The following is a 19,111-nucleotide window of genomic DNA, read 5'->3' as shown; positions in this document are numbered from 1 at the left end:
TTAGAACGTTAGAAGGAATCTCTTACTCAGAATTGCAATAATAAGCGACTAATTGATACAATTCTTTACAGAAAAGTAAGGAACTGATTAAGATACGTGTGTTCTCTTAAAAGCGGCACAGTGGTTCAGTCGTTAGCACTGCTACCTCACAGCGCCAGGGACCCGTGTTCGATTCCGCCCTCGGGTAACTGTCTGTGTGGAGTTTGCACATTTTCCCTGTGTCTGCGTGGGTTTCCTCCGGGTACCCCTACACCCCCCCCCCCCCCCCGTCCACATTTTTGGACGGGGAGGCGGGTGAATTGCACAGGGTGTTCAGGGATGTGTAGGTTAGGTGCATTAGTCAGGGCTAAATGTGGAGTAATGGGTTTGGGTGGGATGCTCTTCGGAGGGTTCGTATGGCCTTGCTGGCCGTACTGTTTACACACTGTGGTGTCTGTTCAAATGTCCCATGGGCCCTTATTACATAATTAACAAATATGGTTTCAAAAGCATTCCTGCGATTAGTTATTTACTGGTGTTATCTTTTCCAGTTACACAATTCAGGTGGGTCCCGATACTTTCAGTACCTTGGGGCTTAGGACTTCGGTGAATCTGAATTGAATGCAAAGTCAATCAGTGTCTTTCATTCCCGAGTATAGACTGCCATGCAGAACTGGAGATGAGTCGGTTACATTACTGAATGTAACACACGCATCTTTCCCTCTCCTCGCCTCAAATTCAGTAGCGTGAGCGGCTTGGCCGATTTGAATCAGGAGCGTAGCTCGAAATAAGGATGTGTTCTAACATTTACCGCTCATAAATACAGCACATGCAGAAGCGGTTGCGAAATGTCTGAATGCTTTTGAAAGAGTGTCAGTGTATCGAAGTCTGCAAATCCCAGCCAGGATCATCTTTCCTGGTGCCTTCACTCTCCTGGTGCCTAGTCTCTGTGACAGGGAGTCAAACTGAATTATTTAAGGGCGAGGTGGGGTGGTGGTGGGGGTTGCAGAATTTGTAAAACAAATCCAAAGTACTGACCACCTGCCTCCAATCCCATATACAGTATTGAAAGAATAGCCCTCGAAGAGCTCAGAAACAGTTAACATCATGCTGACAAAACGAAAATTACATTAGCAACTGGGGAAAATTGATAGAAGCGAGGCCACTCTAAATATCAATAAAGCGCGTCGATTTTTAACGCAATAATAATTGGACCAACTCACAGGTCAGTAGCAATTCCTTTTATTCGGTTTGGGGGAAAAAAGGTCTCAGGTGTAGCATAATATCCGAACTCATGGTTAAAAAGTTTGAAATGAAATTTTTGTATCGATATTTTAAGAAGTTCAAAACTACATGGTTATTCGAATGTAACCGGCCTCCAACATTCCAATATAACATAGCTGCGTTAGATTTGAATCGAATATGGCAAGCTATTAACGTTTCAGATCCGTTTTACTTAACTGTTGTTGGCTTTATTTAACTAAAATTCCAGTATGGACTGGTGGTTTATTACTTCATGTCATTTCGCTAAATCGGATAAACAGTTACATAATTCGATTTAAATCGATTTTCACTCCAGCCAATTTGTGCGTTCGGTTATATTTTTACACATTGTTAACGGGTATCACCGAAAATAAAAATAAACAGATTCCACTTGATTTTGCTCTTGCAGGGAACCCCGAGAAAGGTTAAATTATCCCGCTGGATTTAATCCCTGCGCTAACATGGGAGCGAGAGGAATTTCAGAGTAAGTGCGCGAACCGCAGTGGAATTTCGTACGGAGAGTGAATGATCGTCCTTGGCTCGCTAACGCTGTGGGTGAAATTGAAATCTAGTGCCTGTAAGGTGTAGTAAGGTATTCAACAAAAATTCTGCGAATTAAAGTCATACAGAGTTGAATCGATCAAGTTACATTCACTCCATCCACCTGATGGATAATAAAGGAGGATAACTATTGTCTCCTAAATACTGTGCATTGGCACATCTGTCTGATAGGTAGGCAGAAATAATATTGGTACACATTTTGGAAAGGTTTCCGCATAGTTGTAGATTGTTTAAGTGAAGTTAAGGTTAGCTCTTCCAACTCTGGGGGGATCTGCAAATTAAGAGCGTAAACAGCGCAAATAAAAGTGGGAATGATCATAAAATGTGACAACAGGGTTGTCACATTTGGTTACCACAGGACAGCGACATAGTGTGCGAATTACCCTATCCATTAAAATATTTATCCGAGAAGTTCTTTAAAACCGTGCAGTTTTAACCCTCTAAAATTATCCCCGGGATAAATGAACCAGACCACTAGGCTTTCTTACTGAACAGGGGCCGTGCCTTCCTCAGAAACATAAATGGCCTTCAACATTCTCTACGGGTTAAATCAGAATCGGCAATAATCAAATGGGACATCGAATCCTTGAGGTTTATTGGAGGCGCAATTTAAGTGTAAGCATAAATCGGCTAAATATTTAGGAAATGCTTTCAAAAAAAAATAACATTGCGCCATGAAATGGTGTTTGAGTACACACCTCTCATCTCGCATACCTTGCCTTTCATTTTTAGCTGGATAAATATGACTCTAATTTAAAACGAAAGGAGAGATACCGAGTCAAGTGTGTGTGCAGAGTCATAGAGATCTACAGCACAAAAAAATACGTTTTTCTACCCATTGAGTACGCGCCGGTCAATAACAATCCGCTAACTATTCTAATCCCATTTTCCAGCACTTGGCCCCATTGATTTTGGAGGAGCCGGTGTTGGACTGAGGTGGACAAAGTTAAAAATGACACAGCACCAGGTTATAGTCCAACAGGTTTATTTGGAAGCACTAGCTTTCGAAGGGCTGCTTATGTGATGTATTTTTTAACATCTATATCTTGGCGTCGCAAGTGCGTATCTAAATACTTCTTCAATGTTATGAGTGTTTCTGCCTTGATCACTCTTACAGGCAGTGACTTCCAAATTTCCACCAGCCTCTGTGTGAAAAAGAATTTCCTCACATCCCCTCTATATCTTCTGCCTCTTAGTTTAAATGTGCGGACGGTCCCTACCTGTTACTGTGTTGTCCTCATTTATGAATGTTACATTTGGGGAGAACCTTCCATTTCACACTATGTATAACTTTTACTGGACTGTAAATTCCCACGGGTTGCGAATAATGGGAAGCTGAGTGCCTTTCTCAAAGTGAATTAAGAGTCTTTCTCATTAGATAAAAGAAATCTGTGTCTGGAAACCGTATGGAGTGTTTGGACCGCTTCAGCGATTGTCTTTATTTTAGAGTGGGAGATGAATTAGGAGACTTTTTTTAAAAAGTTAGAAAGTAGAGAAATTAATTTGATTGGAGTCAAAGTGGCTCGAAGATACACTAAAATTCTGCGATTTTAATAGAAATATTCAAACGGGTACATCTGAGAATACAATTTTGTTTTCACCAATCATGTTCATGGTTATTACTTGTAATTTTGTGCAGAATTAAGTCTCCCCATCTTATCTGCATGCGTTCGCAAAATCAAAATGCAAAGTTATTTCGTGAACTCTATGGTTAAAACTCGACATATTTTAGAATTGCAACCTGTTTATTCCAAGGTAACTAATCAATGTTTACAAAATGTCAACAACCATTGTTGCTCTGGAGTATTCTAGTAAAATATATGTCATCAACATCATATTCACAAGCTTACAATACTTATACATGACTGTCCGTTCAGGTCTATTCTCATCGATAGCTTTCATAGAAAATAATGATCATTAATCTATCATATTCATGTTTGGTATTATATGTTACACTCTTTGCAAAGGAAGTGAACATCAACTATAATCAGAGTTGTGGGCCATTGGAGTTTGGTCATATTTGGCCCATTTATGGTCCATACTAGGACCATTTCGTCATATTTAGCAGTTGGATAAGGGCAAAGGTGCCCAACGCAATATAGTATCAGTAAATATGGCAATACTCCTTAAACGGACTCCTTAAAATATATAGCAGAGAATGTAACAACGTCGGTTTGGAAACGGGGAGATATTTACTGCTTTGGGCTTGTGTTCTCTTGATTTATAAATAAGTACTTGCTGACAGATAACACATTCCATATTGGGGGTGATGGGGTATGTTCCAACAGCCATTTGTCTCAAGTGTGCTTAAGGAAGCTACTGGAAATCCTAAACTCTAAACGACCACCAATAATCTTTTTCTAGTGGTCGTTTAAATATCCAGGTGACTTGATGCTGAAAGACACTTTGAACAGCCTTCAAGGTTCCCCCACTTCCCCCAGAAGTTCACTCACAAAGAGTCCGCCACTCTTTTGTCTTCTGAAAACATCCTAAAGCGGGTCCGTGAGACAGGGTAACTCCGGGCGAGGAAAGATTTATCTCAGGAACGATTCCCCCCACCCTATTGTCTGCATGGTGCTGCTTTACCCACGGTGTTGCCTTTGGAAAGCCACCATTGCTCTCTGAGTTAATGCGATTGGGTTAAATTTTAAACAAAAACAGAAATTTAACCGAAGGCATAAATTGCTGGCGAATCTCCGGCAACACCTGTGGGGAGAGGCACCAGCTCACTGCTTCAGAACTCTGAGAGTAACCGGATCTGAAATGTTAACTCTGCTTTCTCTCCTCAGACCTGTTGAGTTGTTCCAGTAATTTGTTATTCGTTTCAGAAATCCAGCATCCGACCTTCTTCGATTCATTTTGGAATTAAACTTTACTCCGTTTCACCTCTTTGTCCACTGTCTCCCCTCTCTCCCCCCGTTCAAAATATCGTGTCGACAAAGCAGTACTAAGCAATTCGCTGACTTTATTCACCTGTCTCATTCATCTTCCCAGCACCCAACTCTCTGATTTATCTTCCTTATATCAAACATGGAGTTAAATTGAGTTTATTTTGGGTCAGGCGGCCTTTCAGGTAATGCTCTTTATCTGGTTAAACTATCAGTATCCTCAGGAAACCCGAGGGGTCATGCATCATTCTTGATAGTGGACACGTGAATGGCTAAAGAACAGTTTGAAGTGGTGCTGTTGATTAGCCTATTAAAATGTTAAGGCACAACAAACACTTAATAAAAGGCACATTAACTGCAGCAAATCGCGTGTATCTACACACCTGCTTCACGAGGAAGTGCAGCTCCCCGGCACAAAAAAAGGATATTTTTTTAACCCTGGCATCTCTAACAGACACACAATGGGAGGGAAAACAAAGGTGGAGCGGGGTGCCTCGGTTGATTTTCTCAAGAAATTCCTAACAAGGAATTATTGTGTCCCTTACAGGTTATCTCCTCTGATTCTCATGTCCTGACGGCGAAAAAGGTATATCAAATCCTATCAAACGGTTTTAATCTATGATTTGCAAAGCACTGAGCTCAGCGAATCTGTAGTTGGCACTAGGCTATAGCATACTTAATGTTAATAGAATTATTGTATGATAGACAAAATGGTCCCGGGGGGATGTATTCTATTGTTATAGTCGTGCAAGTAATATATAAATACTCAACAGGAGTTCCCACATTTTGTGATAATATTTCAGCCCCCCGGGTTTTGACACGTTCTACAGGGAATGCTTTTGTTTACAGGTGCGTCTTGCTGTTTGGCGAATGCCATGTGTTTTCCTCTTTACGATATTAAAAGGTTCCGAGCCCGAGGTCAAGGCAGAAGCAATTCATAGAATCCCTATAGTGTGGAAGCAGGCCACTCGGCCCATCCCTGTATTTTCCATAGCTAACCCCGGGCATTACAGGTAATCGAGCATGGCCAATCCACCTAACGTGCAAACCTTTGGAATGCGTGAGGAAACCCACCGGGAGAATGTGCACACTCCACGCAGTCACCCGAGGGTGGAATCGAACCCGGCTCCGTGAGGGAGCAGTGCTGTCACCCACTGAGCCGCCCTGCCACCCACTCCCATAGCAGGATTTCCAAATAGACAGCCCTTGGGGCTGCTGTACTGAATTCATCGTTGAATTTACTGAGCCGTAGGCGGCTCCAACTTCAAGATTGCACCTTGAATACCCCAGATCCTGATTTCCAGCCACACTTGCTGACTGAGTGTTGGAATCCACGACTCCTCGTTGTGTGTTCCTGAGGTCTTGCCTAATACAGTCAGCGACTCTTGATACTTTATGGGACCCCCATTTTAGCAGAACACCGGCTTAAAATTGACACCGCATTAACCGACTTCACCGCCGTTTCTGGCGGCGGCTAAACTCAGAAAAATCGACGAGATTTGAGAAAGCAGGCGCGTATCTGGTTCGTTAAGTCAGTTTTGAAATTAAAATGAAACGATAGAGGGGAAAGCCACCGCGTTGAACTGAGCAGTTTATCAGCTCCTTAAGAATGAATTAAAACGAGAACTAAGAAGGAGTGAGGACCCAAACTGGCAATGAAACCTTTTGACCATGTTCTCCCCATTCTCTGGGAGATGACCACAGCAAACCTGCATTTTGCCACTTACTGTTTATACCTTGACTCCCAGACACACAAGCAGAGATCGTGAACTAATCAGAATACAAACTCTGAAGCCTTTCCTTGTTAAATACTTGGTCTAGTTTAATATTCACAGCATTGGGTGCGCTCGAGTTTCCTCACAGCGTCCGCTAAAGGAGGTTTGATGCTAGTGAGGTAAATCAACATTGCGCGCTTCTGATCTCTCCTTTGCCATTCCTAGCTGATGACTTTCATCACAAAAACTCGATCTGTTCTTGTTCGGCTCAGAATTTAACGCCTTCATGAAAAAAGAGCAACATTTTAAAATAAAGATTCCCCTGTTTCTCAGCTATTTTAAAATACCCTATAGCGCCGAGGCCAATAAAGATTTATATGCCCGTTAAATACCTTCGCTTGCAATTGGAGCTGGTCCGATTTCACAGAGCGGTTCATAAAGTGATGTGTAAATGATCTGGTCGAATGATTCGTTTGCATCGATAGGTATTAATGCATCTTGAGGTTTTTTTTTCCTCCCTTAATGGGAGGGAGTCTGCACCTTCCTTTAAAAGGTAAACACGTCAGCTGCAGGAGCTGTCAGCGTTGTCTATCGCGCCGTTCCTCCATGTGTAAGAGGTCGCCGGCGGCCACCTAACATCTGCCGTAATACATTCAACGTCAGGGTAAATGATTTACATTTAGCACCTTGGGACGTTTAACGCTGTTCAATGCGCAATATAAATGCAAGTTGTTGTTGTGTTCTGGTCGGGCTAGAAGTGCATTTCACAAACCGGCCCAAGCGCCTAAACTCAAGTCTCCAGTGTGACGGCGGGCTGTGGTGCGGGGCGGTTAGTGGTATTAGATCCAAAAATCAATGCCATAATATCGGCATGGACCATCTATAGAGGACAATTCGTGACATACCGTGGCGCCGACCAATGCTTTAAAATCCTTTCTGGCTTAAGGTGTATCTGGTACAAACTTTGCCATCTGCAGGATCAGTCGCAATCCGCTGCGTGGACACTATCCATTCATTGTGTAAAAAATGTCAGAAGACGAGGTGTCCCTGGAAAACCTCCTCAGCTCACTTGTAGACCCGGTTTCCCTTATTGGGGCTAGGCTAACTGCAACCCCAGATGGGTAGCGTGTGAATATTTAGACCGACTGCCCAATGTGAGAAGAGATTTGTTTTCTATAGGGGGAGAAAAGCGTGTTGGTATCATTTGACGTTTTATTGTTCATTAAATTTCTTGTTTAAAACAAAAACCCACCTATACAATGGTTTTTCTTCAACTTAAAGAATATGAGTTGGATATGGAAATTTCGCTCTTTCTCTCTCTCTCTCTAAGTATCAGGAGAGGTGGTGTGACTGCGTTCGGACAATCATTGCCACGTTTCTGAGATCTATGTGTGAGCAAAAGCGGGTTAGTGCCGTTAATCTCATCTCTGTTCTCCTTTATACACGCGTCTCTAAAAACAAAGCAAAATATGTAGGCGGTCTCGCCTTTTGCTGCTTCTTTGACAGAAGTAAAAACGCGGAATTTGTAGTTTTCAATACTTGTCAGGACGATTCATATTTCACCCCTGTCAGTTCTCGCCTATTTCAACATTTAAAAAGAGAGAACGAGCCTGGGTGGGGGTGGGGTCGGACTGGGGTGGGGTTAGAAATAACAATTAAAGCCTAAAATGTTACAGAGATTGGACCCAACCTGAGTGATGAACACATGGAGTCAAAGCAAGGAAGAGAGAGAGAGAGAAAGAGCGACTGGGACCATATTTATCTTTATAAATGCTTAACATGTGCTCCACTGCTAAGGGATTCAACAATGTATAATTCTCAGTGACCAGGGCAAAACGGAGATTGCAAGTTACAATTCCTTCTAGGTCAGCGATCAATGATGTCATTCCTTTCGGAGAAAACCGAGTAAGTAATATTGATTCAACTTTAGATGAGAATTCTGAGCTCCCTCTGCACACGGTCGTGAATTGCAAGTGTGAGTGGGTGGAAGTAAGGGGGAGGGAGGGGGGTGGAGGAGGTGGAGGAGGAGGTTACGAGGGGGGAGATTGGTCCAGTCGAGTTCTGAAAGTTCAGCTGTAAGACCTTCAACGGGGAGAATGGAAGTTTGCGCTGGATCGGAAAATTGATGAAAGAAAATTGAAGCGGCGCGGCGCAGGAGAGAGAGAAAGAGAGAGAGGCAGAGAGAGAGAGACTGTGGCCGAGAGACAGAGAGAGAGAGAGAGAGAGACATGGAGCATCTGTCAGCTCCGCGCTGAAGGGGCAAGGTAAAGGATTCCATCGCAAAACTTACAGAAAGGACGCGGTTCCTTCAAAGATTTAACCCCGACGTAAGTGCCACCATTCTCGCAAACTGCACCCCTTCCTTATTTGCTAAGGCTGTGGCGAATTTTCGAAGCATTGGGGACGCTTTGAAGTTGCTTGAATCGGTTACTTGGGAAATCGCGGGCTGTTTGCGATGCGGGACGGTGACAATCTGAAGTGGGCACTGTTAGGGTGGGAAAGATTAGGGTGGGGGGGGGGGTAGGGAAGGGGGAGCTGGGAAAAGACGATTCGAATGGTGCTCCACACCGGCTAAGAATTCCCCCCGGTTTTCCAGTTGCTTCTGTTTAAGACGAAGTCAGAAGTCAGCCAACATCAGGTTATAGTCCAACAGATTTGTTTCAAATAACCTGATGCCGTCTGACTTCTGACCTTGTCCACCCAGCCCAACACCAGCACCTCCACACCATGTTTAAAACGAAAGCCAGGGGTTAGTTCCGAATGTAATTCATTCTCTGGTTAAGCTGTATGTTTCGCTGGGCTCTGCAGCTTGTTGCCGGAGCTGCATGTACAGCCCTGAGAGGTGCCTATGCACATTCGCGAGGAACAGGCAGAATCGGAGAGTTCGGCATGTTGTGCAGAGACTTGTCTGAGAGTTTGCAAACCTTTCTTTTAATTTAAAAAAAAATCCCTGCTCGTCCTTCCGCAACGTCAGCGAAGTACAGTGGAGCCCAGAAATGTGGGCTGTCAGTAAGTTGACGGTTTTGATGGAACTCGTTTAAAAAGCCGATGTAAAACCAGACCAGTCGAATCCCTGGTTTTTCTAGTTTTAACACAGCTCCTGCCTAAGGAAGAGAAGTCGAGGCTATGACTGAGAGCACGAACGTTCTGCATTTATAAATCTGAGTAGGTAATAGATAGGATGCTAGTGTCCATATTATAACCCCCCCCCCCCCCCCCCCCCCCCCGCCACCTCCTTCCCTCCCTTCCCCCCTCTCTGCAAAGCCCTGCTGTTCTACTTTCTGATCAATGAATGTTACAGAGGCCTGTTCACGTTTAAACCAATGTTTGGAGGGTTCCCAGTTTCAAAATGACAGTAAAACAAAAACACAGGCTCATTCATCAATCTCAGTTTTCAGGTGTAACATTTATTTCTAAAGATCCAGAGTCAACCCACGCGCGTTTCTAACCCGCGCGTGCTTTTGTGTACAGCTAAGGGTTTACCTTTAGACAAACTGAGACTGATCGTGTGCATGCACCAAAGGGCGTTTAGGAAATCTGGACCGTTTACAAGGGACAGGAATACTGAGTTTAATTATCCTACCTTAAATTTATGCGTGAACACAGATAGTGAATCTACGAAATCGTTAATTGCAGCTTTTTTTAAAAGCACGTTAGTGTCTGGTTACATTGTGGAAGGCCTTAAGATTTAATTTGCTCAGCGACTGAACAGGCTAGAATGGTGTAAGACTAAAGTATAATGCACAAAGCGTGCAAAACAATTCAACTGATCGTTAATGAGTCGAATAAAACTTTATGGTTAAAGTAACTTTGATGCGTCATTGAGGGAGACCAGAGGCACACGTGCAGCCAATAGCAAGGACGACCAAAAAAAAGCATTAAAAGGACATTCTTGAGCAGAGACCTTGGGGAGTTTCAAGAGAGGTTGGCAAAGAATCTGTACGGAAAGCAATGTTTGTTTATCACCAACTGCAATGTAAGTATTGCCTTATTCCGAACAGTAATGTCAACTGATTCTAAATTAAGGAACAATTTCATGAATCATTTCTGACAATGTCTGAATTAAGTGAGCTTGATTGAGGGTGACAACAGGCAACAACCTTGAGAGTTGAGTTTACTTATTTAAATGTAATTTTCTTTTTCAACAAAATCTCTTGGCATTGTAAGTGGTCTTTGAGTGTTCTTCAATGTTGCGCTGGCCCAGTTAACCTTGGGTGTAGGGCAGGTGTGGTGTTGGTCTAAACGAAAGCAATGAGGCAGTCCCAACGAGATATGATCATCTGCTCTAACTAATAGCTCGTTTTAAAAAAAAAGTTCTAATTTAAACAAAAGAAGTGAGTTTCTGTGTCGAATCCCTCCATCTCTGGGCAGTTGTCGGTGGACGGGGCTATTGTCCCGGTTTATAGCGGGGCAGTCCTGGGCTGCTTGGTCTCTAGGGACTCCCGCAGAAAAGAAACCCTCAGCTTCAGCTGTTCCTGTACCCGGGTAATGCATTGTATCTTTTAACGCCTACAGAGTGAAAAAAAGACACTTCCGACGTGGCAATGATTAAAAGCGTCGGATTTGGCTCGTACATTACACAGACAGAACATGAATCACCTTGTCTTTCTTATCTGTAGAGATTTGCTTTCAGCTACTTAAAGAAGTAAATACTTCAGTCAACTCTCGTACAGGTTTCATGGCCTTTTCTTAAAATCTGAATAAATCTCGATGGAGGGATTGGGGCAAGCAAAGGCCACGATGAATCTCTGGCGATTGATGGCCAAAATACATAAGACCCTTTCACAAGGTGGTCTTCAAATATGTCCCTCTGTATTTTGGGAGGGGGTTATTGGCGTTCAGAAGGATTGCTGCTAAACGGGGAGGGGGAGAAGCCCCATGCACTGAGGATTTCCGGCCATTGACGGCAGTCCCATCTTGTCGTTTTAAACCCCAGCAACAATGCAGCAGCGTGAATGTCCCGCAGCATGACAGGACGTCAGAAACAAAAGCAGAAATTGCTGGAAAAGCTCAGCAGGTCTGGCAGTCTCTGTGGAGAAAAATCAGAGTTAACGTTTCGGGTCCAGTGACCCTTCTCAGAACTGGAAGGACACCAAGTAGCTCGCGTTAACAACGCCGGCATGGAGTTAGCGAATGTATTCATGAAGAACCTGGGTAATCTGTTTTGTTTTAAACAATGGTTTACAATATAACGTGTCTGTAATAAAACATTATAAGAACACCAGATCACATAAATGCATATATGTATGTGTGCGCATGTGTATGTATAATATATATTTTATATATACACGTGTAGGTATGTATATTTGCTCAGGTATATATATATATACATCTTATATATTTTATGTATATATATATATTTACATAAAAGATCCGGTGTGTTTATGGTGTTATATGTGTGCGCATATGTATAATTTATCTTGACACCGACAGAAAAGATGCCTAATTTCAGCATGACATGGGAATACACTGCACACGTCCAGAAGGTCCATGCCGCCTAAATACTGCAGGCCAGGAACTTGAAAGGGCCCTGTGTTGTTCAACAATGTTAGCTCAGACTTGATTCTAGTCACTGAAATTATGCATTTGGAGCAATTTGATGTAATATATAGACGCTTCACCGTTTAGCCTGTCAGCTAGAACATAGCTAGTGGGATCTGTAGCCCCCTCAATTCTTCCAGCCCAACTTCTAGGAGAGGGCAATGGGCTAAAATATCTTTCAATCGGAAAATAGATCCGCAGCGGATTCGGGGAGGCCAGTTTCCTCTGGGGCAGATCCGAAGTGTGTTATTTCGCCGTCACTGGTTGAAACCGGGCCCAACTCTGACAACCGACTACGAAAGCAAAACAAAAACACAACCCTCACAGCTTACAGCTCCTTTGCCTCCGTGTTAATTTGGTAATGAAACACGTATAAATGGTTCGAAATTAAATTTGAAGATGTACACTGCCAACATCATGTTCAGGGTGCTGGGAGATCACACAACCGCCTCCGCTATTTGAAGTAAATATAATTTGATGAAACATTGTTGGAGGTAATAGGAGATTATTTACTGACTTTAATACAAGGTCGTGACGCTGTGTGCACTGACTGTTACTTTAAATGTGTTCAGTGGTGCCAAAACCCACCCTCAATACTGATATGAATTAGAAAGTACTGTAGGTATTTGGTTGTGAAGTCAGAGAGAGAGAGATGCATGCGAGCGGGAAGGGGACCTGAGGCAGTTTGAGTAGAGTCCTGACGTACAGCCTCCTCCGTAGCTGCTTGCATACCCTGCCGGACTGACTGGTACAATCCAACGCGCAACTGAAGTCTCTATCAACCAGCCAGAGAATCGGAATCTTGATGTGAGCTGTGCAAAAAATCAACCCTGCCACACATTCCGCCTGAAAAATGTTGGATTTCGGTACTTTATTAACGTCGATTATATTCAAACATTGGGGTAGCTGGAGCCGCGGAGAGGGAGCAGCAGTGAATAGGGTTCTCACTGGCAAATGCACCAGAATCACATTCAGGCTAATAGTTTATAACTGGACAGCTGTCCATCCTGTAATCATCTCCAGTGGACAGGGCCCACACCCGGCCGCAGATGAAGGGAGAATGTCGTTTATTTTTCGTTCGCTAGTTGCTCTCCCTATTGATAGCCTGTGTGTCTCTGTCACGAAGGCAAAGTGAGCGCGCACCTTTATAGCCTGAAACCATTGCAAACTGTTCAGGTTTAGTGTTTAATTCAGCACAGCAGCTGAATCCTGCTGGGCGGAGATCTGAAATGGCCTGAGTTCATTCTTTCCCCTCACCCCCCCCCCCCCCTCCACTAACCTCGCCGTCTTTCGGGCTGCTTTTCAGATGATTGACAGAAACCTCTTCGAATAAAACAGCACATGGGTAGCACATTGCTGGCGGTGCGCGGGGTGCGGCAGGGATTGGGGGCGGAGGACAGTGGCGGGGGTGGGGGAAAGGGAAGGGGAGGGTTGGTGGGTGCTGAGAGAGGCTGAGGTGCTGTTGTTGGGGGGGGGGGGGGGTGAGTAGGCGGCGGGGTGAGGGGGAGGGATCAGCCACATTTGGCGTTCGCCTTTCCCGCTGCCGTTTCATTTAGGTGGACCTGCCCCGTGAATTAGTCAGGCGGCTGTGAATGAGAGTTGTGGGGTCAGCTCAGAAGCGCAGATCTTGGGAAAGGAGGGGGGGGGGGAGGCGGTGCGGGGTGAGGGATAAATCCGTGCGCAATGGAGCAGCTTCGACAGTTACAAACCCCCTTTGCCCCCGCCCCATCTCACCCCCTCCCGATAAATCGACCGACCTAATCGAGGTAATAACGGAGCTTTTTTGTTTTGTTTATCAAACACCAAACAGGAGGCCGACTCGGAAAATGCAACAAAATGTGAACCTCGGGAAGACCCATCCCATGTAACTCCCCTCTCCCTTTAGGTCTGGGAAAGGGGAAAGACAATAAAAAAAAGGTTTTCTTTTTAAATTCAGGGAGATCCGTGTCTAATCGGAAAAAAAAACCAAACTGAAGCTCGGGTGTCTCGCTCTGTTTTTTAAAGGGGAGGACAGAAGCAAAGAGAGGGAGTTATCGAGTGTTTTTAGCACCGTCTCCTATGGACGAGAACAGTCCTCTCTCTCCCAAGGCGAATGCTTTCAGTATTGCCTCTCTGATTACAGCGGCCCAGCAACCAGGAAACGAAGCGATTCTGCGAAGTCCTGTCCTCGGCAAACACGTCGATGCCAGCCAGACTTACAGTAGGATGCATTTTAGCACCGTGACAAGAGACATGGAAGGTGGGTGAGCGACCGGGAGGCACGTGGGTTTTGCGGAGCGCGTGGGCGCTAGATTGAAAGAGAATCGCTGGTTTCGGGTGAAATTCCGCCCCCTACCCCTCTCTCTCTCTACCCCCCCCCCTCCCCCCCCCCGATCACGAAGGAAGGTGCTCAATGCGAACACTAGGGGCCCCAAACCACCGCGCAGTCTGCCGCCAGTACAGCCGTGTGTCAGCGAGCAGCGCAAATGAAAATACGATCTGGTGTGTGTCATTTCCCACCCCTACCCCCCGCCCCCCCCCCCCCCCCCCCAACCTCTAGTGTTCGGTGAGCGAAATGTGTCGGGAACGTCCTCTCCTCCCCTACACCACCCCCACCCCTTAAAAAAAAACTTGAGTCCAATTTTCAGGCTGGGCTGGGAGGGGGAGGGGGCTGGTTGGAGAGGAGGGGAAAGGGTTTGGTTTTGGAATTAATTTGACAATCGGCCTTCTTTACTGTTTTGTTGTGGTTTGAAAGGGGTTCTCAATGCCAGTGTGGATCCCCACTGTTTAACTGGGACTGGGGTCTCTCTCCTTCCTCCCCCACCACCAACATCAACTGGGGTGTTGGAAAGTGCATGTTTTTTTTTAAGAAAAAGGGGGGCACTCTCCTGTCAATCAGAAGCATCAAAGTTCCATTGCAAGGCAGCGAAATCCGCATTACCCATGTAAGTGTTTATCTAAATAAGAGAGAGAGAGAGAAAGGAACCGGTTTCATAGCGATGGGAGGCCCTCCAGTCAAGATAAGAGCTCTGAACAAGTTTTGTGCCGCAGTACTATAACAGTGCGGAGATCATTACCACTCAGGTCAGTCCAGGAGAGCTAGACAGTACAGAAGAGGCAGAGAACGCAACAGAGACAGATCAAAGGGCAGGAAGCAGCTAAAGGAGGTCTGAACTGGAAAATATTTAAATCGTTTGGTTTTAATAGAAAGAGAAGGAAAATATTTCTATCCTTTTTTTCGGAAAGACCGCCTGGAGTCAGTTGAGCGATGATCTCGGCCATTTCCAGCCCCTGGTTAACCCAGCTCTCTCATTTCTGCGATGTTGCAGCGTTTACTGCCAACAGTATTAGCAGCCTGAACTCGTCTGGAGCTTATCACCTCGCGCCTTCTCCCGGGGAGCCGGGTCCTTACAACCACGAAAGCCATTACGAAGCGTGTCCGGGCGCTCAGCACAGCGGCTACGGCAGCGGCTTCGGCGGCGGCGGCAGCGGCTCAGTGCCGGCCTCGGAGAGCGGCGGTGACCCTTCCAACTGCTCCTCGATCACCGCGAGCAGTAGCAAAACGCCAGTGAAGAAGAACCCGAAAGTGGCGAACATTACAGTGCAACTGGAAATGAAAGCCCTGTGGGACGAGTTTAACCAACTCGGCACAGAGATGATAGTCACCAAAGCCGGGAGGTAAGGAGCGGGTAAAACACACAGCCGCCGCCATATTCTCACAATTGTCTGTGTTTTTATTTAATCGCTCTCTCTCTCTCTCTCTCTCTCTCTCACCCCCCACCTCTCATTGCAAACCTGTTGCTTACTCAAGATTCAACTTTCAGTAACAAAATCTCCCTTTGTTAGGAAAACTTTTTTTTAGTTTGGCCGAACCTCCAACACAGTTGACAGGCTGACGCAAGACGAAAGTTCACGATTTTCATCTGGGCAATTCTAGTCAAATCAAAACCCCATCCAGTTAAAAGTCAACCCGGCTCCAAGGCATTTACTTAAACTGTTTAAAACAGCGGGGATATTCAAACTTTCACCATTTAATTCCTGGGGTCACCGACTCAGTTCCCATTCCCCCCAACTCCCAATTAGATTTAGGGAGCGCAAGAATCCAAGGTTAGAGTAATTCCCAAAATTCGGAATTAATCGCCGCTGTCCCTCTTTCTCTGGGCGCAAGTGAGATCCTCATAGAACGCAGCAAGTGACCCAAATCAAACTTAACATGCCGAGACTTCGCTCGCTGCAATACAGGCTGACACCTCAGATACTTTCTTAATGATATATAATGTTAGTACTGTATATAAACTGCAGAATAGTGCTGAGGGGCTGGTGTGAGGAGGATGGGGTGAAAGCTACTGCCTGGAAGCGCTAGATGTGGAGATAGTGAACACACTGCATTACCCCGCGATGAACTCAGGATTCTGAGGCTAGGTCTCCCGGCAGTGAATCCGATAGATTTCTGTTTTTTTTCCTCTGTCCCATTCGCATCTTTTTCTCCTCGAGAGAGAGAGAGGGGGGGGATGTCGCACGAGCGAGAGCTCGACCTGGGAGATTGTGAAAACAGATAAAAACGGAGCATTGTCTCCCTCTGTCTCTGACTTGCAGCTTCTATTATCAGAGCGCTTTGTGAGCACTCGGCCTCAGTATTCCGAGATAATAACACAGCCCGCGATTTGCCCCATTCAGTCCGTGCCCCACTCCCATCCCCTGGGCAGCTGGAGACCTACAGGGTGTTCATAATGCGGCGGCAGCACAGAGTCTCAATGCATTGAAATATTTGTGATTTGGAGGAGCCGCTGTTGGACTGGGGAGGACAAAGTTAAAAATCACACAACACCAGGTTATAGTCCAACAGGTTTCATTGGAAGCACACTAGCTTTCGGAGCGTCCTGATGAAGGAGCGTCGCTCCGAAAGCTAGTGTGCTTCCAATTAAACCTGTTGGACTATAACCTGGTGTTGTGTGATTTTTAACTTTGAAATATTTGGATTTACAAATGAGCGAAACGGTTGAGAGTCTGCAAAAAAAAACACTTGCAACAAACTAAAATCTGTTTCATTGCTGATTGCTGACCACAGTCTGTGGGTCTTTTGTCTTTAAGAGTATGCCAAGTCTGGAATTGTTCATTCTTTTTCGAACTGTGAATATTCCCCGCATTTAGGTAAAGGAATCGAAAGTTTAATGTTTACATTTTACAAAAGCCAATTCATTTAAAATTGATTTGGAGTCCATTTAAAACTTGACTGAAACTCTGGACAAAATGATAAACTCTGACTCCCCCACCCGAACCTCCTCACACCAGCCCCTCAGCGCCATTCTGCAGTTTATATATATATTACCAATATAACGTATAAGACAGTATCTGAGTTGTCACTCTGTATTGCAGAATGATAAAACAAATGTTACACAAACGTTGTACAATTCCTAACCTTGAGATTTTCTGATACTTTTAAAAACCAAACTATTCCACTTTGGCCTCAATTTAGAAAATCGAAATACTTTAATATCTCAATTTAACCGGCCATGTTTTTTCTATAAAAATAACTTGCATAACATTGTACGAGGTGGAAGCAGTGTTTTTAAAACGCGAATGTGTGGGATCAATGCCAGATATTTTAAAAGAACATAAATTACCAAAGAAATGCTAAATTTTCAGCGTTATAAAAAAAAGCAGGACATTTAGACAGCGCCTGATTTTAACAGCGACATCATTTGCTTTGCTTCCCGTGTCTTCAGGGGTTGTGTGCAATATATTTTCTAGTTGCTGTCCTGTTAGCAAACGGCGGGAGCACAGTGCTGGGGGTCAGCCGCACTGATATTGGAATAGGCACCCGTTCAAACTCTGCAGAACCCTAAGGCTTTTTATTTTTTCTTAAAGTATCAGTTAAGCTGATGTTCTGACGTAGCCAGTTCTCTTCGTTTCCTCAGCAAAAGTTTTAGTAATTCTGACTATGTATTACATTAGGTTTGTCTTTCATTTTCTTTGGGTTATGTTTGCCGTAACTCGTCATCAGAATTATGGCACTCTCTCAAAAAATTCTGATTCCTTCATTTTTCCTCTCTCCCTCTCTGTATTAATACCTTGGCATAACATCAAACTAATCCGTTTAACAAGTGCCAAATATACTTGTAGTTTTTTTGGACCAGACCCCGTAGAATCTTGTAGATCACCGGGACTTTGTGTAGTGTAATTGCACAGCCCGTCGTGATTCATGCTGTTTAGTTTTTTTTAATGCAGATTTTTTTTTATTTACTAAAAAATGACTGGAGAATCCTTCCAAACGGGTCAGCGAGAAATGATGTTAAACTGAAAGCTATTGTCCCGGAGCATGAAAGATTATACACCCCTGACTCGATAGTTTCCGAAAGTGAGTCAAAATTTAAAGCAGTGTTCCTCCATCACAACTAAATGATACGCCATATTTTAGTGAACGATTTTAATCAGTTCAGTTCCCATGGGCCCCACACAATGCAAGAGAGGATCGCTCAGACACAATATAGTTCCAAGAAAACTTATTTAGGGGGAATGCTCTTAATGTAGCAACAAGTGACTACGACAGGATAATGTAACCTTTAATACAATGCCTCAAAACATGCCCTTCTTTGTAAGTTGTGCCGACAAATAAGGACCAAGAACAAACATTCAAACCTTATCAGAATGCTAGGGTGTACGGCCAAAGAGTTAGGGCATTCGGCCATGGATTGTGCACACGTGTCCAATCCCACTCTCCTGATTCACAGTCTCCACTCCCCATTTGATATTAACAGCAACTTTTATGACAAAGTGCTTTTCACTTTCTTCAATATAAACGGGAGGATAAGGCCGATAAACCTGCAGACTACAATATACTCAAGATTTCACTGTGACAAGGTTGGCTGTGGTTTGAATTCGGCCGGTTTCTTCACTAGAGAAATAAACGTTTGTAAGATTCTCTTATTCAAAATTCGTGTTTTAATTTATGTTGAATTTTAAGAAAATAATTTTAATAATTCTTGAGCTCTTGTATACGAATTCTTTTATTTAAACTCACATCTCAAATACATGTACACATATGCACACACCCTTACACACACTTATAGATACGCAACTGCACATCCTTACACGCACATACATACATACATGCACACAACAATCCTAGAACACTTCCATTCTGCATGTGCCTACTTTAGGATTAGATGGAGTGCAATGAAACAT

At 44.3% G+C, this 19,111-nt stretch overlaps 1 protein-coding gene across 10 annotated transcripts in view; it reads left to right on the top strand.

Annotated features, from left to right (window-relative positions):
• The first annotated feature begins 1,026 nt into the window (after positions 1–1,026).
• Positions 1,027–19,111, top strand: part of tbx1 (T-box transcription factor 1) — a 28,972-nt gene continuing 10,887 nt past the window's right edge. Inside the window, exons 1-4 of one of the 10 annotated variants that reach the window (XM_087999888.1) lie at positions 1,027–1,204; positions 1,652–1,726; positions 14,070–14,186; positions 15,256–15,604. In XM_087999888.1, the coding sequence (XP_087856014.1) occupies positions 14,153–14,186; positions 15,256–15,604 (383 nt within the window). In that variant the 5' untranslated portion in view covers positions 1,027–1,204; positions 1,652–1,726; positions 14,070–14,152. Of the gene's footprint in view, positions 1,205–1,651; positions 1,727–7,051; positions 7,071–8,586; positions 8,734–10,921; positions 11,196–11,336; positions 11,561–12,422; positions 12,442–12,641; positions 12,814–13,605; positions 14,187–15,255; positions 15,605–19,111 lie in introns of those variants that run through there. The other 9 variants (XM_087999891.1, XM_087999887.1, XM_087999892.1 and 6 more) reach the window with 9 other exon arrangements.

This window comes from Chiloscyllium plagiosum, unplaced genomic scaffold (genome assembly GCF_037043375.1).
Source record: "Chiloscyllium plagiosum isolate Xiang-an unplaced genomic scaffold, Cpla_swu_hap1 HiC_scaffold_24, whole genome shotgun sequence".
Taxonomy (NCBI): Eukaryota; Metazoa; Chordata; class Chondrichthyes; order Orectolobiformes; family Hemiscylliidae; genus Chiloscyllium; species Chiloscyllium plagiosum.
Note: the sequence above shows the minus strand (reverse complement) of the source record. Positions and strands in the feature narration are given on the sequence as shown.